At 34.5% G+C, this 20,415-nt stretch overlaps 1 protein-coding gene and 2 long non-coding RNA genes across 3 annotated transcripts; all 3 read left to right on the top strand.

The window, feature by feature from the left end:
* Nucleotides 1-3,198: 3,198 nt before the first annotated feature.
* On the top strand, nt 3,199-3,682 carry LOC149718482 (uncharacterized). The gene is made up of 3 exons (XR_016367819.1): nt 3,199-3,321; nt 3,388-3,493; nt 3,573-3,682. It is a non-coding gene; the product is annotated as an uncharacterized LOC149718482 (long non-coding RNA).
* Nucleotides 3,683-4,475: 793 nt separating this feature from the next.
* LOC149718481 (uncharacterized) lies at nt 4,476-7,350 on the top strand. The gene is made up of 3 exons (XM_089860941.1): nt 4,476-4,855; nt 5,796-6,013; nt 7,060-7,350. Exons 1-3 carry the CDS (start codon nt 4,672-4,674, stop codon nt 7,348-7,350), a joined length of 693 nt encoding a protein of 230 aa, XP_089717067.1. The 5' UTR covers nt 4,476-4,671.
* A 2,921-nt stretch (nt 7,351-10,271) lies between these two features.
* Nucleotides 10,272-12,697, top strand: LOC149718480 (uncharacterized). The gene is made up of 2 exons (XR_016367416.1): nt 10,272-10,703; nt 11,171-12,697. It is a non-coding gene; the product is annotated as an uncharacterized LOC149718480 (long non-coding RNA).
* Nucleotides 12,698-20,415: the final 7,718 nt, after the last annotated feature.

Genomic DNA, 20,415 nt, shown 5'->3' with positions numbered 1-20,415 from the left:
CAGCGCATTTTGTGCCGTATAACGATGACTTACACTTTTCGTGATTGAAAGGTGAGAACGACGGACGCTTCGCCGTTCCGACTTGGCGATCAGCGCAACTTCCAAAGGGAGGAATAACCAAAGTGATGCGCATGGCACCCAGACCAGGATGGTCCTTTGAAAACAAGGAGTGAAGTCTGGATCATCCGTGTACCAAGTCAAATTGCGGTCCTATTAAAAACAAATGCAGACTTCATAATTAAATGCAAACGCGATCATTTAATATAATCAGAGATCAATTGTGAAGTAATAAACACGTAACATACCCAAAATGGGGATTTACAAAAGTCATCCAATATGAATGAATCCATTTGAAGATGAATAACGTTAACTTTGAGCAGACTATTATCTGGGGAGTTATAAAGCATCTATCTAATCCTCTCAACGTTTCTCAGCAAACTGTTTTTACGATGTTTTGAAACTATACACATACAACCCCTGAGCGAGTCTCACTCGCATAACACAAGTGGTGTAAAAATCGAATTCATCTACATAAGAGCTGAAAAACAGAATGCCAGACCTGATGGGAAACATTTATTTTGATCAACTGTACATTTTGTCCTTATTCGCAGGGTAGATTATATGGTAATCTTTGAATCGCTGATTTTAAACTATATTTGTTGAACTTCCTGCGAAAAATTTAATTAACAATGTATCTTTGTAAAGATGAATAGAAGAATTCGTTTCAATTTGACTAAAGATACGATAAGCCAAAATATCAAATTACAAGAAGATTACAAAGCTCTTCTAAAAGCAAATCCAAGACAGTGGACTTTAATTGAAGATAGACGAAATTAGGCTTTTAGGCATAAGCATTTACGTGACTTATTTCTTTTCAGTACCCCACATGTACGTAAATCCATCGGGGTCCCTTGTCACGTGCTAACTGCAGATAATTGGTAATTCAGGACTGGCCACGGGGTCTCAAAATTAATGGTTCACTTTATAAAACCATTCCATCGAGATTTTGTCCTTATGCCTTTACAATTCGCCGTTTTCGAAACAAATGATGGTGTTTTCAACATTTTGGAATAAACAGTGACTGATGTAGAGGAAGTAAAAGCCTCTGTACTGCAGACCTTGGCAAACGCGAATGTTCTACATCCCAAATAAATTTCCAGGCTTCTCGCTTTCAACGCTTTTGTCCTACCATTTTTGCAAGCGTTAATTTTTAATACGAATTATGTGGAGTATTGGATAAAAATATTTCCTTTCATGAATATCATCTTTAAAAAAATGTTTAACTATTGAGATTTTCAATATTTTTTACTGTTCGGATTGACTTTAATATTAAAACATTAATGAAAATGAAAGACCTTATTTAAGAAACCCGCAGTACTATAATTTTCCATGTTTAATTTCAAACGGGCTTTTAAAAGTGTTATTATACACCAAATGATAATTGGCCACAAAAAACTCAAGGTACTAAAACTCTCTTTTGGGTGTTATTACGTTTTTTACGGGGTAAAAAGAGTGCATGCCAAATTTCTTAGAGTGTAAGATAATAATTCATTGATGTTATATAAATATAATAAAACTTCGACTGCAATCCCTGATACATAGAAAATGTAGACGATAAAAGATAACTTTAAAGGGATGTACAATCCGTTATGTATGGGCGGAGCCTATATCAAACTTATCTTCCATCAAATATAGCTCTACTGAGCATGCGTGAAGTTCGTAGCATTATCAGTGCATTGGGAATGGGCATCTACCGTAGAAACAGACGTTCAAGCAGACGACAGCCTAATCACTACTCCAGGAAATAGTAACACTACTACTAAAAAATATAGTTCTTGAGTCTTATAGACACGCCCATACATAACGGATTGTACATCCCTTTAAGGGATAACAAAAGTACTGCCCACCAGGGGCGTGCGCATAGACGCGGAAGGGAGTAATGCCTTGACTAATTAGGGTGTTAAACTACGCCTATATAGGGTCTATATTCACCGCTGATTAATACCACAATTATTTTATAGCAGTAGTGTGCTTACAAAATGGAATATTTTAAAAGGAATTTCAATTTTGTTTGCGTATAAAATAAATAAAATTGAAAATCTATAATGTCTAAAACGTGTGGAATTAAACACTGCGAATTGTGAAGCAAATAATAATCTACAAACAACAAGAAACTAGGGAACGATGAAGGAATATTTCTCCACTAGCGTCTAAAGTATTTAATTTCTGTTCTGATGTTATCTTAGTATGGTTTCTGATTTGTTTATAGGGGTGTAAGGGACAGAAATGAAAAATTCAGTGATTCATGCCGAGGTTGTATTTTGATTTTCAACTCACGAAAACGTAACCAAAGTCAAGGATGTATATTAAATATTTTTCATATTCTCAGATAGCTGCGAAGGAACTGCAAAAAATATCTCGAATAGTTAAAAAATTTTAGTGAAGTACACAGAAAAGGTTGTGGTAATTAAAGATTATCCTTTACAATTGCTATATAGTTATTTTAGAAAATCGACAAAAAGTGTACTTTAAGCCTAGGGTATGTATATCCCCTGCTCCTTGCCAAAAACCCTGGTATGATGAGAAGAAACAAAATTGACAGTACAAAGTGTATAATACCAAAAAAACCTAGGTTTGATTGCTAAAATACATCTTGAAATGACAATGACAAAATCCATAAATCGGAAACCAATGAAACAAACTTAAGGCAAAATCAAGGTTCATCAATGAGAGTTTGTAAACGTTTACGAAAAAAACAAAACACAATCGGTGTATACATTTTTATAGCAATTTATTAAAAAAAGTAAATAAAACCAGTTCATTAATTAACTTTAAACAATTTTTTTAATGCTTTAACTTATTTAGTCTTTTTTCTTGCAATTGAAGGTAACCAGTAGCAAAAATGGTACAAAGACTTCATCCGTGAATGTTCAACTGATTTCATGCCGAAAGATTGAGTAAGAACAGTTTAAAAGCTGCCATACAAATAAGTCGGAACGGAACCGAGATAAACCGTTATTTTAACGATTAAATTTGAAATGATTGTTGCTCCAGGATTTGGCCAATATCTAGGGCCAGTTCTTTTCCATTGGGTAGTCCGTGAATATTCGTTGACTATATATTCTTCTTTTACGTAAACAAAGTGAGTAAACAACAAAATTTTCTCTATAGCGGCATTCGATACGATTCATTCTTTAGTCTCTGCTGTGGAAAACCATTTTGGGTAAACCTTGAATTATGCGAGAATTTGATGCAGGTGTCTTTGTCAGTTTATCACGGATTTAATAAATGACTTAAATATCCATCGACATAATTCATCAAGTATAAATGAGATGATTTCTTTTGTACCTATTAGTATTAAGTGCACGAAATCACATTTTTCATTAGATGGATTGCAACTTCAAGGTATTTCAGACGTATATAAAAAAATTCGGAGGGAAATATTTTTAAGTAACATGAAATGAGTTACAAATTCAGATTTTCATTAACTCCAGTGAGGATTAAGTTAATTTTGTAATTTAACCGGCTAATTTAGATTTTATTACAAAATTAATTATTTTTGTCACACATAGAGTCAAGAGTATTATCACTTGAGAGAAATTGTATATGGAAGGTTTGATGCTTACGAAAACTCCGATTTCAAGCTAGCGAAATTTGTTCTGAAACATTTAAAAAATATCACGTAAGTTTTTTAATCTTTAACGCATCAAAATGGATCTAAGTCTGAGTTAATAACAAACTTAGGGACAAGTAATTAAAGACTTAGGAGTAAGTAAATAAGGGGTTATTTATGTTAAAGTTCACTTGTAAAACAATACATTCTTTCTTACGAGAGTGAACATTGAGTATGAATGCCCCCGATTTTACTACAATATCAAGAATTATTTCACAATTCTATGTTTGAATCTACAATCTATTTGAGTCTACAATATAAATATTGGACCGAGCAAGCCAGGTTAAGTTAGAACCTTTATTATATATATAAATAAATAATTATTTTTGTAGTAAGTTACAACCATTGTCTTAACAGAACTAGTCCATCGGCTATGAAATAAACCAGTTTGCAGATTATCTCATAATTAGATTAACTTTGCAGCATGTATTAGGTCAGATATTTTTAATTAATTTCATGAACGGTAATTTTTGAGATTATTGACCAAACCTATGTAGCTCTGTAAGGAGGATATAATCAAACGTTTTTAATAGGCTAAATATAGATCAAATTCAAAAAGAGGATCGAATAATGTAGCACCGATAATTTTCATATATATTAATAGTTTCTTTCCGGCTGCAACGAAAAAACGAGTTCTATTCTAGTCACCCTTGATTAACCAGTTAACGATTTCAATGTGACATTTTTCTTTTTGTCTTTAATTGTTTTTTTAAATAGGCTTAGATACATCAGTACGAAAACTATTTCGAAGAAACTTCGAGACATTAACAAAGTCGGTGGATTTTATAACTTCGGTTCCGCAATTAAACACAATGTATATTTTAAATCAGCCGTAAACATAATAGACCCCATAATAATTATTGTTCAAACTGTAGTTAATTGATACCGCACTGTTACCGTATTTTGCGGATAATTATAACCTATCTGATGTGGATCTGTCACCGCCACTGAGTGTGACTGGTTATTGCATTGTGACAGCTGTCTCTGAACTGAACGAAATGGACGAATCAACCGGTCTAGTTTTCATGAAAATGGACAACTCTATTAGAGGCCTCATCCTAGTCTCTATAATACTTCTATCACTGATTACATTCTTAGCTAGATATCCTTCTAAACCTCGACGTGTATTTCATGCTTGCGCTCGGTACTTTTGGATTTACCTGCAAGATCTACTTCAAAATCGTTGAGTAACTTACATTTTATATTGCATGTAAGGCAAATTGAAGCCTCACCAGGCATCGCTTTACGAGAATCAATAACTTTTCACTTACGTCACTTAATGGCAAGCTCTAAAGGCTCTTTCAGACGATCCAACTTTTTGACTCAGGTTTATGGGTCAACTCGAGTTGAATGAAGTAGTTGGATCGTGTGAATAGACGCTGGATGAGTTGAGTCACCAAAAAAGTTGGCTAGGAAAAATTGGATCAGTGATCCAATTTGGAAGTATTATAAGATTGAAACCGTCTAAATCTTTATAACACACTTTATAAATAATAATTAAAATTCGGCAAAATAGTCAAAAAGACTCACACACTATGAGGTGTCGTGGGATTTCATAGTAGAAATATTTATCAGTTCACACATTTAGTATGATAGCATTAGTTTTTGAAGGTTTGTAATATTTTAGCTTGTGGAACAGGCATCTATTTAGACTACTAGTTTTAATAGTAGGGAATGTTCTATTGATCCACTGTAACGCTGCATTAATGCTTGTTAATATCACAATTACGCGACATCTGACGTTTGTTACTCAAACTAGGAACGTCTAAACAATATATGAAACAGCTTGATATAGGTTTGGTTTCTATTACCTTCTGAAATTAAGATAATTAAAATTAATTTCCAGATAATAATTAAAATAAGTTTATCTTAATATTCAAATCAATAAAATCTATTTCCTTTACTATAGCCAGATGAAGACTTAAAAGGGATTCAAAATATCAAACGGTTTTCTTATTCTTATTCTGGACGGTTCCATGTCTTTATTTAATTTTAATAAAGTCCGTGTTCGCTGACGTAATTTTAAACTTAGCAAAGCAAGTTGTTTGGTGTTGCTCACTCATTTCTAGTCAAGATTGCACATTAATATGAATTTTCCTAACGTTATGGTTAATATTTTCAGATAGGCTAACGTTATTGGGGAATCGATCACCTATTATACTTCTCCTGAGTTTTTGGTTACTTGGAACGTTATTTCTTCTAAAAGAATTCTCAAGTTCATTGAATACTGAAATGTTGATATCAACTTCAAATTTTATTAATAATATCGAAGATATTGTAACGAAACCTAATGTTATTCCATTTGTTCGTAAACGTAGTAAGCTTGCGTATATCATTCAGGTACACCAATTCTTTCATTTGAGTTATAGCGAAATCCGATAAGGCTTCACACGCTAAGTGTTTTACATGGGGCTAGGCGAGCTTTTATAGTCCACTATAAAGGGTGTACCTCGTATGAGCAGTTCCCGGTAGAGCAGTTCTCGAAATAGCAGCCGCGATTCCAAAAAAAAGCGGCGTTCTTCAAAACTGCTGTTTTAGAAATAGCGGCTGCTATTTTGGGAAATAGCAGTGTTTGTCTTCAGTTTCGAGTATTTCTTAACAATACAGTTATATTCGTTGTTTTCGCAAACTACCTTTTTCTGTGATCATTTAGTAAGTAATATGACCTACTAACGGAACGTGTTTTTAAAGTACACTTAAATATTACACTATCAGTTTACAATTCTAATACCAGAATAGGAAATATTTCAAGAAAGCTTCTTTTATTTCGGAAGTAGATAATTGTAAAGAGTAATTTTTTGGAAAAGGCATATTATGATTTGGGAAGTGAAAAATGACAAACAACAATATTTTGGAAAAGGCGTAACATTGTTACACCTTTTCCAAAATATTACTAACCTAAGTCTAACCAATCAAAACAAAACCTAAAAAACCCAACCTAACCTAACCGAACCTGACCTAACCTAACCTAACCTAACCTAACCTAATCTAACCAAACCTAACCAAACCTAACCTAACATAACCTAACCTAACACTATTGGGGGTTCATATCATCTTGAAGCTAACCATATCTGACCTAGTTCTATTTAAGTTCATATAACACAGCGTACACCATAAAAAAGAACAGTCGTTTTTCGCATTCCTGTTTTCTGCTCTTTAGAGAACTGCTGTAATGGTACGCCGCGTTTACGAGAACCGCTGTAATGGTACGCCGCGTTTACGAGAACCTCTGTATCGGTAACTGTTGTAAAGGGTAGACTGCCATTTCGGGAAACCGCTATTTAGGGAACTGCTGATATGAGGACCGCTAATATGGAATCCGCTCATACGGGAACCGCTCATCTGAGGGCTTCCCACTATAAATACCTCAAAAATTTGTGTTGTAGAAAAAGTACAGCTCATCGTATACTGAGATTGGAAAAAGGCTTCAAAAACATAAGTCGTATAATGATGATGTACTCGATGGTAACGTAACTGAGACATGGGTCAATGGAAATGGAGCCATTTTCGTCGAGAAGGTTTATTTAAATAACTATTTTTATCCACTGAAAAACGCCACTTCGAATACAAAGATGAAAATATACGTCGGGAAAGATGAATTTGAAGTTAATAACATTCATTGGTTAGTGAACAAGAAAATGCCAGCAGATGTGCTACGTAATTTACAATACCTGTAAGCAGGAGTTCATAATAACCCGAAGTACGAAACTGGTTAAAAAGCCCGTAACAACAAAGTTTCGCCGTAAAGCTCAGCGGATTCATACACCGCTTAACTCCCAAAGAAATAGTTACCCCATTTTAGCGCCCACGCGCATTAATTTACACACTTCCGGTTTAGCACTATTTTTATCTAGTGATTTTGGGAGCGTAAATGGCTCACGTCTGCTTCTGTCGGAAACTCGGAACGGTGTAAATTAAGCCTTCGCTAAGAAGTTGGCTTTTAGTCGGGGTTTCTAGTTTTCTACAAAACATGTAAACGATCGTCAATAATGTTTTGTTGTGATATGTGTGAGTGAGAATTCCGTAGTTAAATTAAAATGGTTTGGATAAATTTATTCGCAGTATTTTAAATATAAGAATTGCAACGTGTTTCTACGTCCACCATATCGCCATTTTTCTTGTCGACGGAGATCCCAGCCAACGGAAGTTTTGGAACGAAAACCAAGGAGCATAGATACCACTACGAGATACTGTAAGGTTGTATGTCCATAAACAGGCTAATCCTTTCTATGCGCAACGACAGAATCTTGTTGTTCGCGATTTTTACCACTAGCTCTATGGCCAGTTTCATACTTCCCCCCCCGAAGGTGGGTTATTATGAACTCCTGCTGTAAGTAAATGATATAATAATGCAAAGGAGGATAGAGGGCGAACGCCTTGGTGAGAGATTATGGGGTGAATAGCCATTTCAATTCATTGGGCAGAAAATCTAGGCCTTAACATAACTTCAAGTTCGACCCATAAAAAGCGCGTGTGTAGTTTTCTTTCTCAGTGAAGGGGAAATTGAAAAATCACGGTTGCCTTCAAATGAAGAAAGTTTCGAATTCGTTTGAGGTAACACGAGTCTCGATAGGAAGCTTTTTCGTGAAGACTCTCTGGACTTTATCCTCCTTTAAGGTTTCCCACAGTTCAGTTCAAACAGTTCAGGTTTCGGTTCCAGTTTAGGGACTAAACTGATTTGATTGCTTCAGTTCAGTTTCAGTTTGCACATCTCCAAACTGATCAGTTTTCGGTTCGGTTCGGTTTTTTTTCTTAAACTGAACTGATAAAAACTGAACTGAAGAGAGAACAATAGAAAACTGGCATCGTTTGCTGTATGATATTTTGGGGGATGTGTCGCGTAAAGTTACCTTGATATTCCTTTATGTTCCCAAGAAATGGTCGCCCTGTCAACTTTGGTTTCTAGTTGCCATTGTCAGAGGTAGGTAATAAGCTAGGCCTGATTTTATCGTTAACTGACTGGACACGTGAGGAATTTTCAAGCATAATTAAGCCTCATTGTCAATTCGAACATATTAAGATATGTTTTCAGTGGGGAATTATTATATTTATGGTGTGAACTAAAATCTTTCCTAAGTTGGTGAATCCGAGGAGCAAACCTCATTTAAGATGAGTATGTTTAATTAAGGGATAGCATCGTTTAATTTCAGCAACCATGAGGTTTTGATGGCTTTTAGTGCTTCAAAGTGTGAGAATTTAGAGTACTAAGTTACTTTTGTTATTTGAAAATCGGAAATATTTCGAAAGGGGAAAATTATAAACAGTACGCAGTCTGATTGGGTGAGTACGTCATGTTGATGTCGCCTTCTGGTGGGAAAGATCTAAAGCTTCATGAAACATATATTCATAAGACGGGAAGCAAATCAAAATTAATAATCTATTTACACGCTAGTATCCTTTTGACAAAAATTTCTCAATTGAATTAGAGTAATTTTTAGAAGAAATGTAACTTAAATCTCTACACATTTTCTAGATTAGCAAGATTTTCCGAAACAGCTCAGAGAGCACCGGTTGACCGCAAACAAATCTGGTTGTATCGACATTGGATATTGGAAAGGAGACATTCCTTATACGAAGTGAAACCATTGACACTTTCATTTATGTCACCGATATTTCGTTTTCTTCTGAAAGGCTTAACGTATTCCATGTGCGCATTATTTGGCGAAATTGCGTTAAGGTTCATATCTTCGAGGGCTAAAAAACGAATCACAAGGTTGACCGTTGTGCCCGTCCCCCGTGATAGCTCTTTCTTAGTTCATCCAATGCCTGATATAGCGTCATAATGAGATGATCATAACTAAACATTCTACGTTAAACTAGTGACCATCAAATACCTTATAAATTTGGTTTTTCATAAACTTTCAATTTTAGTGCCATTGTTTTCCTTTAAAATTAAGTACGAATTAAAATTTTTACTCTTCAAATCGGTCTTTTACTATGAGCCTTTAGATAAATTTTTCTGCATTGGCACCGTTTTTGTGGCTTAATATGACACGTATATGATATTCATGCACCCCATAGTATCCCTTTTTCTGTGCTTCCTATTGTCATAGCTTTTATCTTTATGTTTGTATGTAGGAAAGTGTCTTGTTTGTCTCAAAAATTGAAGTACAACGTCCCATCGTTGTCTATTAAACATTAAAGATTTACGGTTCAAATTCCAAGAAAAGGACTGAATGACAAATTATCTTTTTCATTTCATGACGTTGACATATGATAAACAGTGCTCGATTCTTAATAATTTAGGATCAGGCAGCTATTGAAACTGCAACTTTTATTGATCAACAGTAACGCTGCGTTCGTTTTTGGTAATATCGTAATTTAGCGACATCTGACGTTCCTAATTCAGCCTAGAAAATTTAAAACAATGCATGAAGAAATTTCATATGGGTTTGACTACTGTTACTCTCTTAAACTATAAGGTACTTTAAACTTGTTCTGTAGGTAATAAATGATTTAATATTATTATAAGCTGAAAATCAATAAAATCAGTTGGAGGCTAGAAAGGGATGCCAATTATCACTGCATTAGATCTGTCACGTGTCTTTATTTAAATTTGGTGAGGTTTAAATAGTGTCAGCGTTTCTGAAGTAATGGTTTAAAAAAGGCGCTTAAAAGTAAAAGCTTTAGGGTCCTGTGTTTTTCCTCAAACTTACTTAGAGAAGCTTTCTTTTTTTAGGGTTAAACGCTCATTTCTACACTAGGCTTTAGATTAATATAAACAGACCGAACTTTAAGGTTAATCATCTTCTGTATTAATCCTTTTATATTACATTAAGTAGGCGGAATGTCAACGCTTCATAACACAAATTTTAACAACAGTCCCCTTTAGTTATCGCTAAGTAAAAAATAAACCAAAACGAAAAGTTCAATGTAAGCTTTATACGATCTTCAGACTCAACAATTTCGAACTGAAGGGATGACTGTACTTTGAATTCAACGCCTACGCGAATTTAAAAGCGGCGTAGATGTAAAGTTTCATCCATGTTCGCCTTTTTAATTGAATCAGCCTCGAAAGACTTTTTTCAAAGTAGGTAGTGTTTAACTGTCGTTTCAGACTTTGATTGTTAAAAGAAAACTTGATTATCAATTTTTATACGTCGGTTTATAAGTAATTTTTATCTGTAATTCTTATGCATTATTAGCTGAAATCCTAGGCGGATAGTTACGCAATGTTGAAAGTATTACAGATAAAAGCAGTAGTACAGAATTCTATTGAATAAAAGTAGATGAACGCTTTCTTAGTTTGATGATAAAATATTAAAAACAACAATAGCAAAATATTTTATCAAAATTCTTACCATCGAAATAGATTTGGTGAAATCTCCTTTCTATTCTTAGTTCAGTCAACAGATAACGTTGTCTACTTGACGGTGAAAGATTTTATATTTTAGAGAGCTCTAGAGACCAAATGCGTCAATATTTGAAATCTTTTATTTGAAAAATAGATTGATAATTTATAATACGCTAACACTAATGCTCCACAAATCCTAACAGAAATAAGTGACTCTGTTTCGACCACATGTCAAATTGAAAATGGCTCTTCTTCTTCAAAGTGTTTTTGGGACATGGAAAAAAGGTACGGTAATGACAAAAGAAGTCCTCGCGCTGTGGTCTGTCATTTTTCAACAAAATACTTCGCTTAATCGAGTTCAAAATTTGATCGCGGGAAACGTTAAAGAAGGCGATATCTTGTTTGTGAACGATTATCATGAGAAAACCATGAGTACCGGACTAATAGAGTATTTCACTGGTACTTCGGAAGCGGTTGAATGGTCTCATAACGCCTTTCCGATGGGATTTTACCAAAGAGGTGTCGTGACTTGTGTGGCCGTTATTGACTGTACCATAGACGGAACTGGTGGAGTAGGTGAAATTAAATCAGGAGGAATCGGTCAAACATATGTGAATATAAAAATCTCATCGTCACGTGATATTCGAGTGCAAGTGTTAATTTTTGGACGTATCGAAAATAATAATATCTTTAATAGTTGTGTGGTTATGTAATATTCAAATTTTGCAAATGTGATAATAGTTAATTTAGAACTATGTTCTTATAATATTTGAAAAGTTATGATTTTCTGAAAAAGAAAGTCATATTTTTGTCGAATTATTTTTATTTGATTTGAATATTAGTTAAATACTAGTCAAATTTAATCTATTGACTGAAATACTATATAATTTTAATCTATATCAAATAATTCAGAGACATTATCTGATTAACTTTCCTGCTGGAAGGATGGTGTACATCTTTGTCAAGGTGTTATCAAATAGACTAGTAGGTCCCATTAGCCCTGCTTAAAAGTTGGTAGCGTTATTATTGAATATTGAGTTTCGCCCGAGTTTTTTTCGCAGTACTTAGGCTTACAGTGTTGCAACTCTTTCTCAAATTACCCTTTTATAATCTCGTATTTTCTCCTTTGCTATATTCCAATAGAAAACAAGTGATCATGCTTCTACTGAACATTTTGCGAATTGTGAGAACCTTTCCTCATATTGAGACCTGTGTCAGTCTAGTTGTAAGCTTAGCAAGTTAATTGCGGCGTTTATTAGCAAAACAGTTGATAGAAATATTCGTAGTCCGTATGTATGTACTAACTAAATATGACCTACCGTGTAGATTTGCTATTTCTTATCGAGTAGACGTTTGTTTCAATTATAAAACGTGTTTGTTGTTTTAACTTTCGTTAAGTTTTATTTCTTTATCCATTAATGTAACCGACACGTAAAATTTATTATTTTAGATTACTGCATTTAAAGGGGTATTGTATTGGGTGAAATTTTCATTGGATTTATACTGACAAAATAATGTCAAAACAAACAATATACTTATTAATTAACACAAAGGACCCTTAGTGTCGCGGAAATAAAACATATAATAATTTATTTTTTATTATTTATAAACGTAAAAATTGTGGTTTTTTAGATTACTTCATTCATAGGGGTATTGTATTCACTGAAATTTGAATTGATTTATGCTGGCAAAATTATGTGAAAATAAAGAATACACTAAACAAAAAATGACCCTTAGTATAGCAACAGACACAAAATATTTTTTTAAGTTTATACATATGGTAACCGTGTTTTCATCAAACTCAAGTGAATCATGCATTTTATTGCGATTTTGTTAAAATTTACATAAACCTGGAAAATAGATAAAAATCTGAGCGTCGATATTAATTATTTGCGTTAAATATAAGAAAGAGTATAGTTTTTACAAAGTGAACTTGCACTAGACAATAGCCTGGTATGTAGTACCAAGTAAGAATGACCATCATAGCTTAATCGTTTCGTATGAAGATCTTCACAACGGTTGGAGCCAAGTTCATTTTAAGTGTTCCGTTCCATTCCTTCTAAAGTAATGAGAAGGTAGAATTTATGACTAGAACGGCATTCCTAAGTACTATTATCTAGAAATTTCATAGCCAATTAGATAAACTTTACTATTGAGTTATCACGTTCTTCACATATAATTCGTCATGCTAAATAAAGTGCAGGCTCATAAAGGTGCTAGAGAAAACAGCTTTCACTTCCATCACGGTCACATCGCGTCGCACCAGACGGTGTATTGTTCTAGAGACTGGTGTGAAAACAAAGCATTTCTTTCAATATTGAACTCGTAATGTCACAGACCAAATGACCTGGTTTCTCTTGTCGAATCTGTAAGCTATTCTCTCTCGACTCTTCATGAACTTTAGACTTGTCTATGATCTACAATACTCTTCGTCTCTAGCTCTTTCTCTCAAGTCTTGAGATGAGAGTATAGAAAGCAACCGTTGCGAGAGAAATATCCGCTTCTCGAGCATTGTCACGAGGCTCGTCGTAAATCACATTGCCGTGTTACATCTCTACAGAGTGATGGATCGCCTCCATCCATTTTAGAAAGTCGCGAGTCATCTCCCTATACGACTCTTCCTGATCGCCTTCTTGATCCTAAGGCTAGGGATTTGTTCCCTTTCCTTGACAGCGCTTCTAAGATTTTTGGGAGTGCGAGAGACTTTCTTCCCGCTGGCCTTTTTTCGAACCTGTCGACTTTCATTTCTCCCCTATGGTCACCTTCTCCCACTTCTTTTAAAACACCGTGTAAAACACCAACATTATCTAGAGCAATATGTAAAATAGACGGACGTCAAAGTTTCTAATCTCAAAGCAATTTCGTTAAAGAGAGAATGAAACGAATTAGCTATTAATTGCTAATTAATTAGGAGGCTCCATTAAAATTTTAGCAAATTAAACAAGTTGGGAAAAGCAAAATAATACCCCTCCAAGGGGAGAGGGGAGCTACCTACAATGTATTGCAATTACTGCTCTTTATTGATAAGCAATTGCAGAAGATAAAATTGAAGAATTATTAAAGCATAGAAGCATTCATTGATGGAACCTTCAAATTTTAGCAAATTAAACAAGTTGCTAAAACCAAAGTATTACCTCTCCGAATCGAGAGGAGAGCTACCTACAAACGTATTTACCTAGATATGCAATTACTCCTGTTTATTGATAAGCAATTGCAGAAGATAGAATTAAAGAATTATTAAAGCATAGAAGCATTCACTAGTTCTTGGTTTGTAGATACAAATCACTGATGCCTCAAAACTAAACCTCTCTTTGAAATACCAAAAATTCATACTTCAACTCATTGTCGCTTGGACCTAAATGTTTTTCGCCCAATTCTTGTTCACCGAATCGACTTTCATTCCATTATGGTTAACCAAATACACTCTGCTTTAGTAATTATAATTTAGCGTGTAAAGTTTTGAAAACGCTGACCTTTGGAGCTGCAGCTATTAAGCAAGGCCAGGCCCTTATTATTTTAGATTCCATAAAAAATGTCTACTGACAAGCGATTTTACTATGCAATTAGCGTTTCTTGCGTATAACTCGAAGTTTTTGGAATTGGTTCAAATATCCAAACCCTAGTTTTGTCCAAATGGTTGGACGGAGAAAAAAGATCAGCGTCGAACCACTTACCCGTAATCTGAAGCAATTAAGAGTGCGGGAATATTTATTGGTCATTGCCAAACTGCCAAATGCAGGCGACAGATTAAAGTAATGGTCCCTCTGGCGAAATAAAAAGGAGAAACAAAGTTTTCCACCGATTTAGGCAATGTTGATAAGGGGTATTGTAAAAAAAGGTTTTGGTAATAAATGTAACAAAAAGAGGTCGCATTCATTTGGACCTGTGAGAATTGAACACGAGGTTCTGAAATGTCTAGTATAGTTTCGAAACTCTTCCAACGAAGAGGTTCAAGATTCTTTTGCAAATACCAGTCATCCATTGTCTTAAACGAAAGAATAGAATTGCTACACGTGTCTACTAGCAAAATCCTCTGCTTCTATTCTAACAGTAGTACGAAATATAATAAATAAATGAGAGTCCTTATCCCCAAACGAGATCCCAAATAAAGCTATTTGATTCGGTATAAAAAAAACTCTGGAGTTTGTATGCTAGTCTTCATAGCTGAAGTTAATGAACTTCTGTCCTGGGTGGTAAAAGAATCAGATCATATTCAAAATCATCACTGTTATAGGCAATTTTACTTTTTAGTTCAAATTATCACGCCACCTACGCGTTTCGAGCTAAGGACTGACCATAGTAGTGAGAAACTAATGAAACGTTTAGCCGTGGTATGTAATTTCAATTAGAAAATGATAAACAATCCAAAACACCTCTAAAATATTAAGCGATTAAGACGATGACTGAATTTGTAAATACACAAAAGTAAAACGACTTAATTGGTGTATTGTGTAAACAAAACTAAAAATTAGACACTCAAAATATTTACGGTGTGCACCTATATCGGGACCCCATTTTCCAAGATGATAGTGGTTTGGCAAAAAATCATAAGAACTTGATAAACTCCCTCAGCCAAACAAGTTTTATTTTACTTTTATTTGAGGCCATCATTAATTATTTCAAACTTCTATCGAGACCGAATGCCATTGTTAGATGGATAAATTATAAATTAAAGAAATATCTAACAAGTTGTTCTGTTTCTATGATAATTATTCATCCATGTTTGAGTTCTCAATTTAATAAAAAAGTGTGGTGGGACTTAAGGCTAAAAAATCTAGCACTTGTTCTCTTTATCTTTTTACCGGATTTGAGTGCATTCAAGAGAGATTTTCCCACATTTTTTTTAAAATTTTCTAGAATTAAAAGTAAGAAGTGGTTAATTTCCAGATGTGTATGTAGGATTCATACAAATTATGTTCTCTTTTTGTTGTTGACATATAACTAAACAGAAAAAAACCTGATAATTCTGATAAGGTATTTGATTTTTTTATCTTATAATAAAAGAATCAAATCAAACGGTTGTAGGCTACTTCAAGCTTCGGTCGATTCGAAAACGAGCACGGGGTGAACTTACAATGCCTAGTGTTACTCTACATCGTCAGCAGATTTTGGCTTCATCGGTAAATCAAGAGGGAGAGATTCCGAGAGGTAGAAGCATTCACAGGGTAAGAGTTTTCCCTCTTAGCAGTTCTCAGTTTAATCCACTTTTATGGTCCATGGGAAAAAGTAGGAGTTCGAGTAAAAGAACGGGCCAAACTATTTTTGGTCAGAATTGATGCGAAAACCTCGACGCATACCACTCCTAGGAATTTCACAATGTTTCAGCTCGAAGAGTTTCGTTTGGGGGAAATTCCTCAAAGCTCGAATCATAACCCTATAATATTCTCCATAAGTATGGATCTGCCGTAGAGGCCCATAACACCGGCTTTGTAAAATTAAAGAGACTGCTGCTCCCTCTTTAGGCTTTTTCAGACAATACAACGTTTTGAATCAATTAAATGAGTCAACTTGAGTTCTGTAAACTAATTGGGGCGTGTAAACAGAAATTGAACAATTTGAATCACCAAATTAAAAATTAATCACTGACCAATTTTTGTTGAGTCAAAAGTTGTATCGTCTGAAAACGCGCCATTAGTTTAAACATTTCATCTCCAAAGCAGAGCAGAACAGGGGCATAGACTGCTTTGATATTCATTCCTTGGTGAATTTTGAATACTGGTAGAGAAGGAGATTACAATAGGCAAGTGTTTCTGTTTCAGAGATATTCGCCGACGCCACCAGGAGGAACCTTTTTTTTTATAAAGGATGCGTACTCGTTGTAAATTTCCTTTTGTCCTATACTTTTCATCATATGTGGTTATGGTTGTACCCAGCTCTTTCTGTAAACCGTTGAGTTCGTTGGCTTGATGGCAGGGGTTGATTTTAAACTTTTCACGGTTTAGGTTCACTCGTGCTAGCTCTCACAATAGCTTTCTACTCCATTAGGTGCAAAATTTCCGTAATTGAATTAGGGTGGTGTTGCAACGTAAATGTAGTGCTGCTATAAAGGTATTCCAAAGGAAATTTCGTAATTTTTTGCCCAAAAAATTAAATATTATGATAAGATATAATTCGGCAATTTGGTAAGTTGCGACTAAAAAGCTCTTCATTGGATTTCATTTCCATTTGTGTATGATTTGAGTAGATAATTCTGTTCAAGAAGAATTACATTAAGTTACAATTTAAAATAATAAAAACAAAAAACGAAATATTTATAGCTTAGTTGTATGAAAAATTTGGTTCATGTCAACGATCTCTACTAAACCTTCACTTTAATGCCACGGAGAGAGAAATCTACAGTAAAACGAAAGGAGAATCTTCTCAAAGTAGCTAAAAGGGCAAAGAATACGGAGCAAAAAATAGATAAGGTTTCGGAAGAAAGAAGAGATAAGACCAGCTTAGGGGTAGACAAGAACATCATTAATGTAATGGGAAATCCGTGTTGGACGGAAGAGTAGCCGCTCATCACGAACTTAAACAGAAATCATTCACTATTGAGATGTGCCTCATCCTATTTTCACTGCGTGCAGTGGCGGTTCAGTGTGTTTGTAATGCACTTTTGGCGACTTCTCTTATAGCAAAGGTGAAATGCACCAGTGCCATAATATAAACTTAATAGAAGTATAATAATTAAGTCCTAATTAAATCTTCATTGTACATTGTTATTGACCAAAATATTATAATAAAAGGAATTATTAATAAGATATACCAGCAAATATATTAATTGAAGATATATATTTGATTTGAAAAAAGCCAAAAACGTACGGCTTCAGAAGTTGACTTTCTGAAGATTTGTTCAGTTTCGTGAACTAAAAGTTAATAAACCGATCATAGTAATTAACGTATTCCGGATATTGAACATAGAAAAACTGTTACCGTCTTGTATATGCAAGAACGATATTAACTGTTCTTATTTTTCACCGCTGGTTTTAAGTGCCTAGCGATTCCTCAAAAATTGTATAGATTTTTATGCGTTAACCAATGTCACTTTGGTATAAATAAACTCATTAAAAAAGGACGAAAGCCTTTTAAATTTGAACTACTTTGCAAGATGGGGCAACAAGATATAAAGTCTTAACATCATTTTCTATATGCGAAATGATCCTCAAATTAGGACCATTATCTGGTGACGATGCAAGTCCCATAAACCGTTTAGTTATACTCTTAATCCAATTACGATTTTTTATCGACACATTAGGTTGATTAGTTTTTCTCGAATAAAAGCCTGCTATTTTCTTACCACTGCCGTAATCAATAATCACGTGACAAGCGATCGAAAATTGAAGAATGTAAACTGAATGTGACGAAGACATGATTTTATATGCTGGTGCACGTTGCATTAGCTCGAATGGGATTATTACAAGTAGAACTAAATCTGATAGCATCGAATTCTCTTGGATTTCGATCCTCAACGTGTCTAAACAGAGCATCCTCCTTAAAACCAGAGCCTTTTAGCACTTGTCTAGGGAGTTTGAACGTTTTGGATTGGAATGTACTTTTCCCCTATATCCCATTCACTTTTGTTCTTTTTACTAAGGCACCACTCACTATTAAATCCCTTCCTATTTCGGCGTTACTATTGAGTAAATAGCATATATACGATATATACATCAGAGTGCTTTTCAAGTTTAGACCATTCTCATCTCTTCTCTTCTTAGGGGACGTCTCATAAACGTTTTACGCTGTAAACGTTTGCTTTGAAAGCAGTCTTCTTTTTCCACCTTAAATTCGACTTGCGAAATTCGTTTTCGGAAAAGGAACAAGCACCAACCTCGATTTAAAACGGACAATTGACCGACGTTTAACTTTCAACTCAGTTACAGGCCCTTTCTGGAAAGTTGCACTTATTACTACGTCTTCTTCATTCTTTAGAAAAAACGTTAGGCTCAAGCAAAGAATAAACGAAGTGGTAAAGTGAAGGTCAAAAAGTGGGAAATATACGTTTAGGCAAAGAAAGCAATGTATGCTTAAATAATGCGGAGTTTTAAGATAACATCATCTTCGAAAAGAATAGTTATATCATCTACGAAAGATCACCCTGACTACTGAAGACTCTTATGGCTTAAACGTACCCGATAAAAACAACTTTGTTTCATACGAGGTTTTATATTTTATATTCTTACACCTCAGGACATGTACCAAACCTTATTAGGATTAAATTACAAATTAATCATGCTTTTTTTCGAAGGAGGACCATTTAATGGTGATTTCAAGAAGAATTTGACAAACTGATAATTTATGTTCTTATTATTCCTTGAACTACCATTAGAATATTTCCAAGCGTTTCTTTATAAAATTCAGTCGCATCTTCTCACCAAAGGATCCTAATAAAGATGAAGCAACAGAATGGGTGGAATAAAGTGGGACGTAATTCACTAAAGCGACACCCGACGCGAAATTAAGCTAATTTAAGCTTGTCATTTATCGGTGTACGGTAAAGAAACAATTCAATAAAAGAGGACACGATATTACTTTAAATCGCTAAGTGAGGTTTAGCGTGGCGCCCTCCACTATGCTAAGCGTCTGGGCGACAAAGTTTGATCATTCGAAGAGAACCCGTCTATTGACGTGTTTGCAAATGGTGACTTACCTCAAGGTCACCAACTGATCAAACTTTAATTTCTTCTCGAATAATTGGTAACTACACCCTGATTTTTCATTTACAGCCTTATGTTTATTTTCACGTCCCTATAGAAAAAAAATTCTATAGATTTTGGGAATTTGCAATTAAAAGAGGTAAACAGATGGGCCATCACGTGTCCGAAGGTGTTGACTTACTAAAAATACACGATCCATTTCCACCTGATTCCTTCATAACATCACCTGATGAATCACTTAAAACCTCGCCCAACGGTAATAATTCATGTAAACGCCCTCCGAGAAAACATAATAAATCATTCTCTATACAATTTGAATATTTTCCCATTTCTATTTCTAAAATTCAAGAAACGCCCAAGCAATTATGACAAAATGTTTAAAAATTTGTTTTTGTAAAATTATCAAAAAAGTTACTCCTGTTATTGATCGTTTTGAGCAACTGGAAAGAAATGAATTTTCGTTTCCAGAAGTTTCGCAGTCGGTTGTGTAAGACTCACTGCTCCAAATTCTTTCTACAAAGGTCTGATAAAATATGTTCAAGCGCAGAAGCATAGAAGCAAACATTTCAACGAAAGTTAATGATACACCAATTTGCGTTCGTAATAACGTTCTGTTTAACTTGGTGTTTAAAATACTAAAATGTTTGGGACTATTTAGAACCAAAAACAGTCGGCGCCATATTGGATTTTGGATAACTTTTTTATCTGTAAATATCTTCGCTGTGCAATACTCATGTGTATATTTTTACAGCAAACAATATTCATTCGAAAATTCTCATATGAGACTTCTTCTATTTCAAATGTTATTTTCT

Source organism: Phalangium opilio, unplaced genomic scaffold, assembly GCF_054372755.1.
Source record: "Phalangium opilio isolate 3A_F unplaced genomic scaffold, DU_Popi_V2 ptg000002l_1, whole genome shotgun sequence".
In the NCBI taxonomy this organism is placed as follows: Eukaryota; Metazoa; Arthropoda; class Arachnida; order Opiliones; family Phalangiidae; genus Phalangium; species Phalangium opilio.
Note: the sequence above shows the minus strand (reverse complement) of the source record. Positions and strands in the feature narration are given on the sequence as shown.

Bases quoted from the DNA above. Each gene is read 5' to 3' on its own strand.
- LOC149718481 (XM_089860941.1), top strand. From the start codon at position 4,672: ATGGACGAATCAACCGGTCTAGTTTTCATGAAAATGGACAACTCTATT. The intron at 4,856-5,795 runs GTTGAGTAACTT...TAATATTTTCAG, and splicing joins GCAAGATCTACTTCAAAATC to ATAGGCTAACGTTATTGGGG. The intron at 6,014-7,059 runs GTACACCAATTC...TTTGTGTTGTAG, and splicing joins AGCTTGCGTATATCATTCAG to AAAAAGTACAGCTCATCGTA.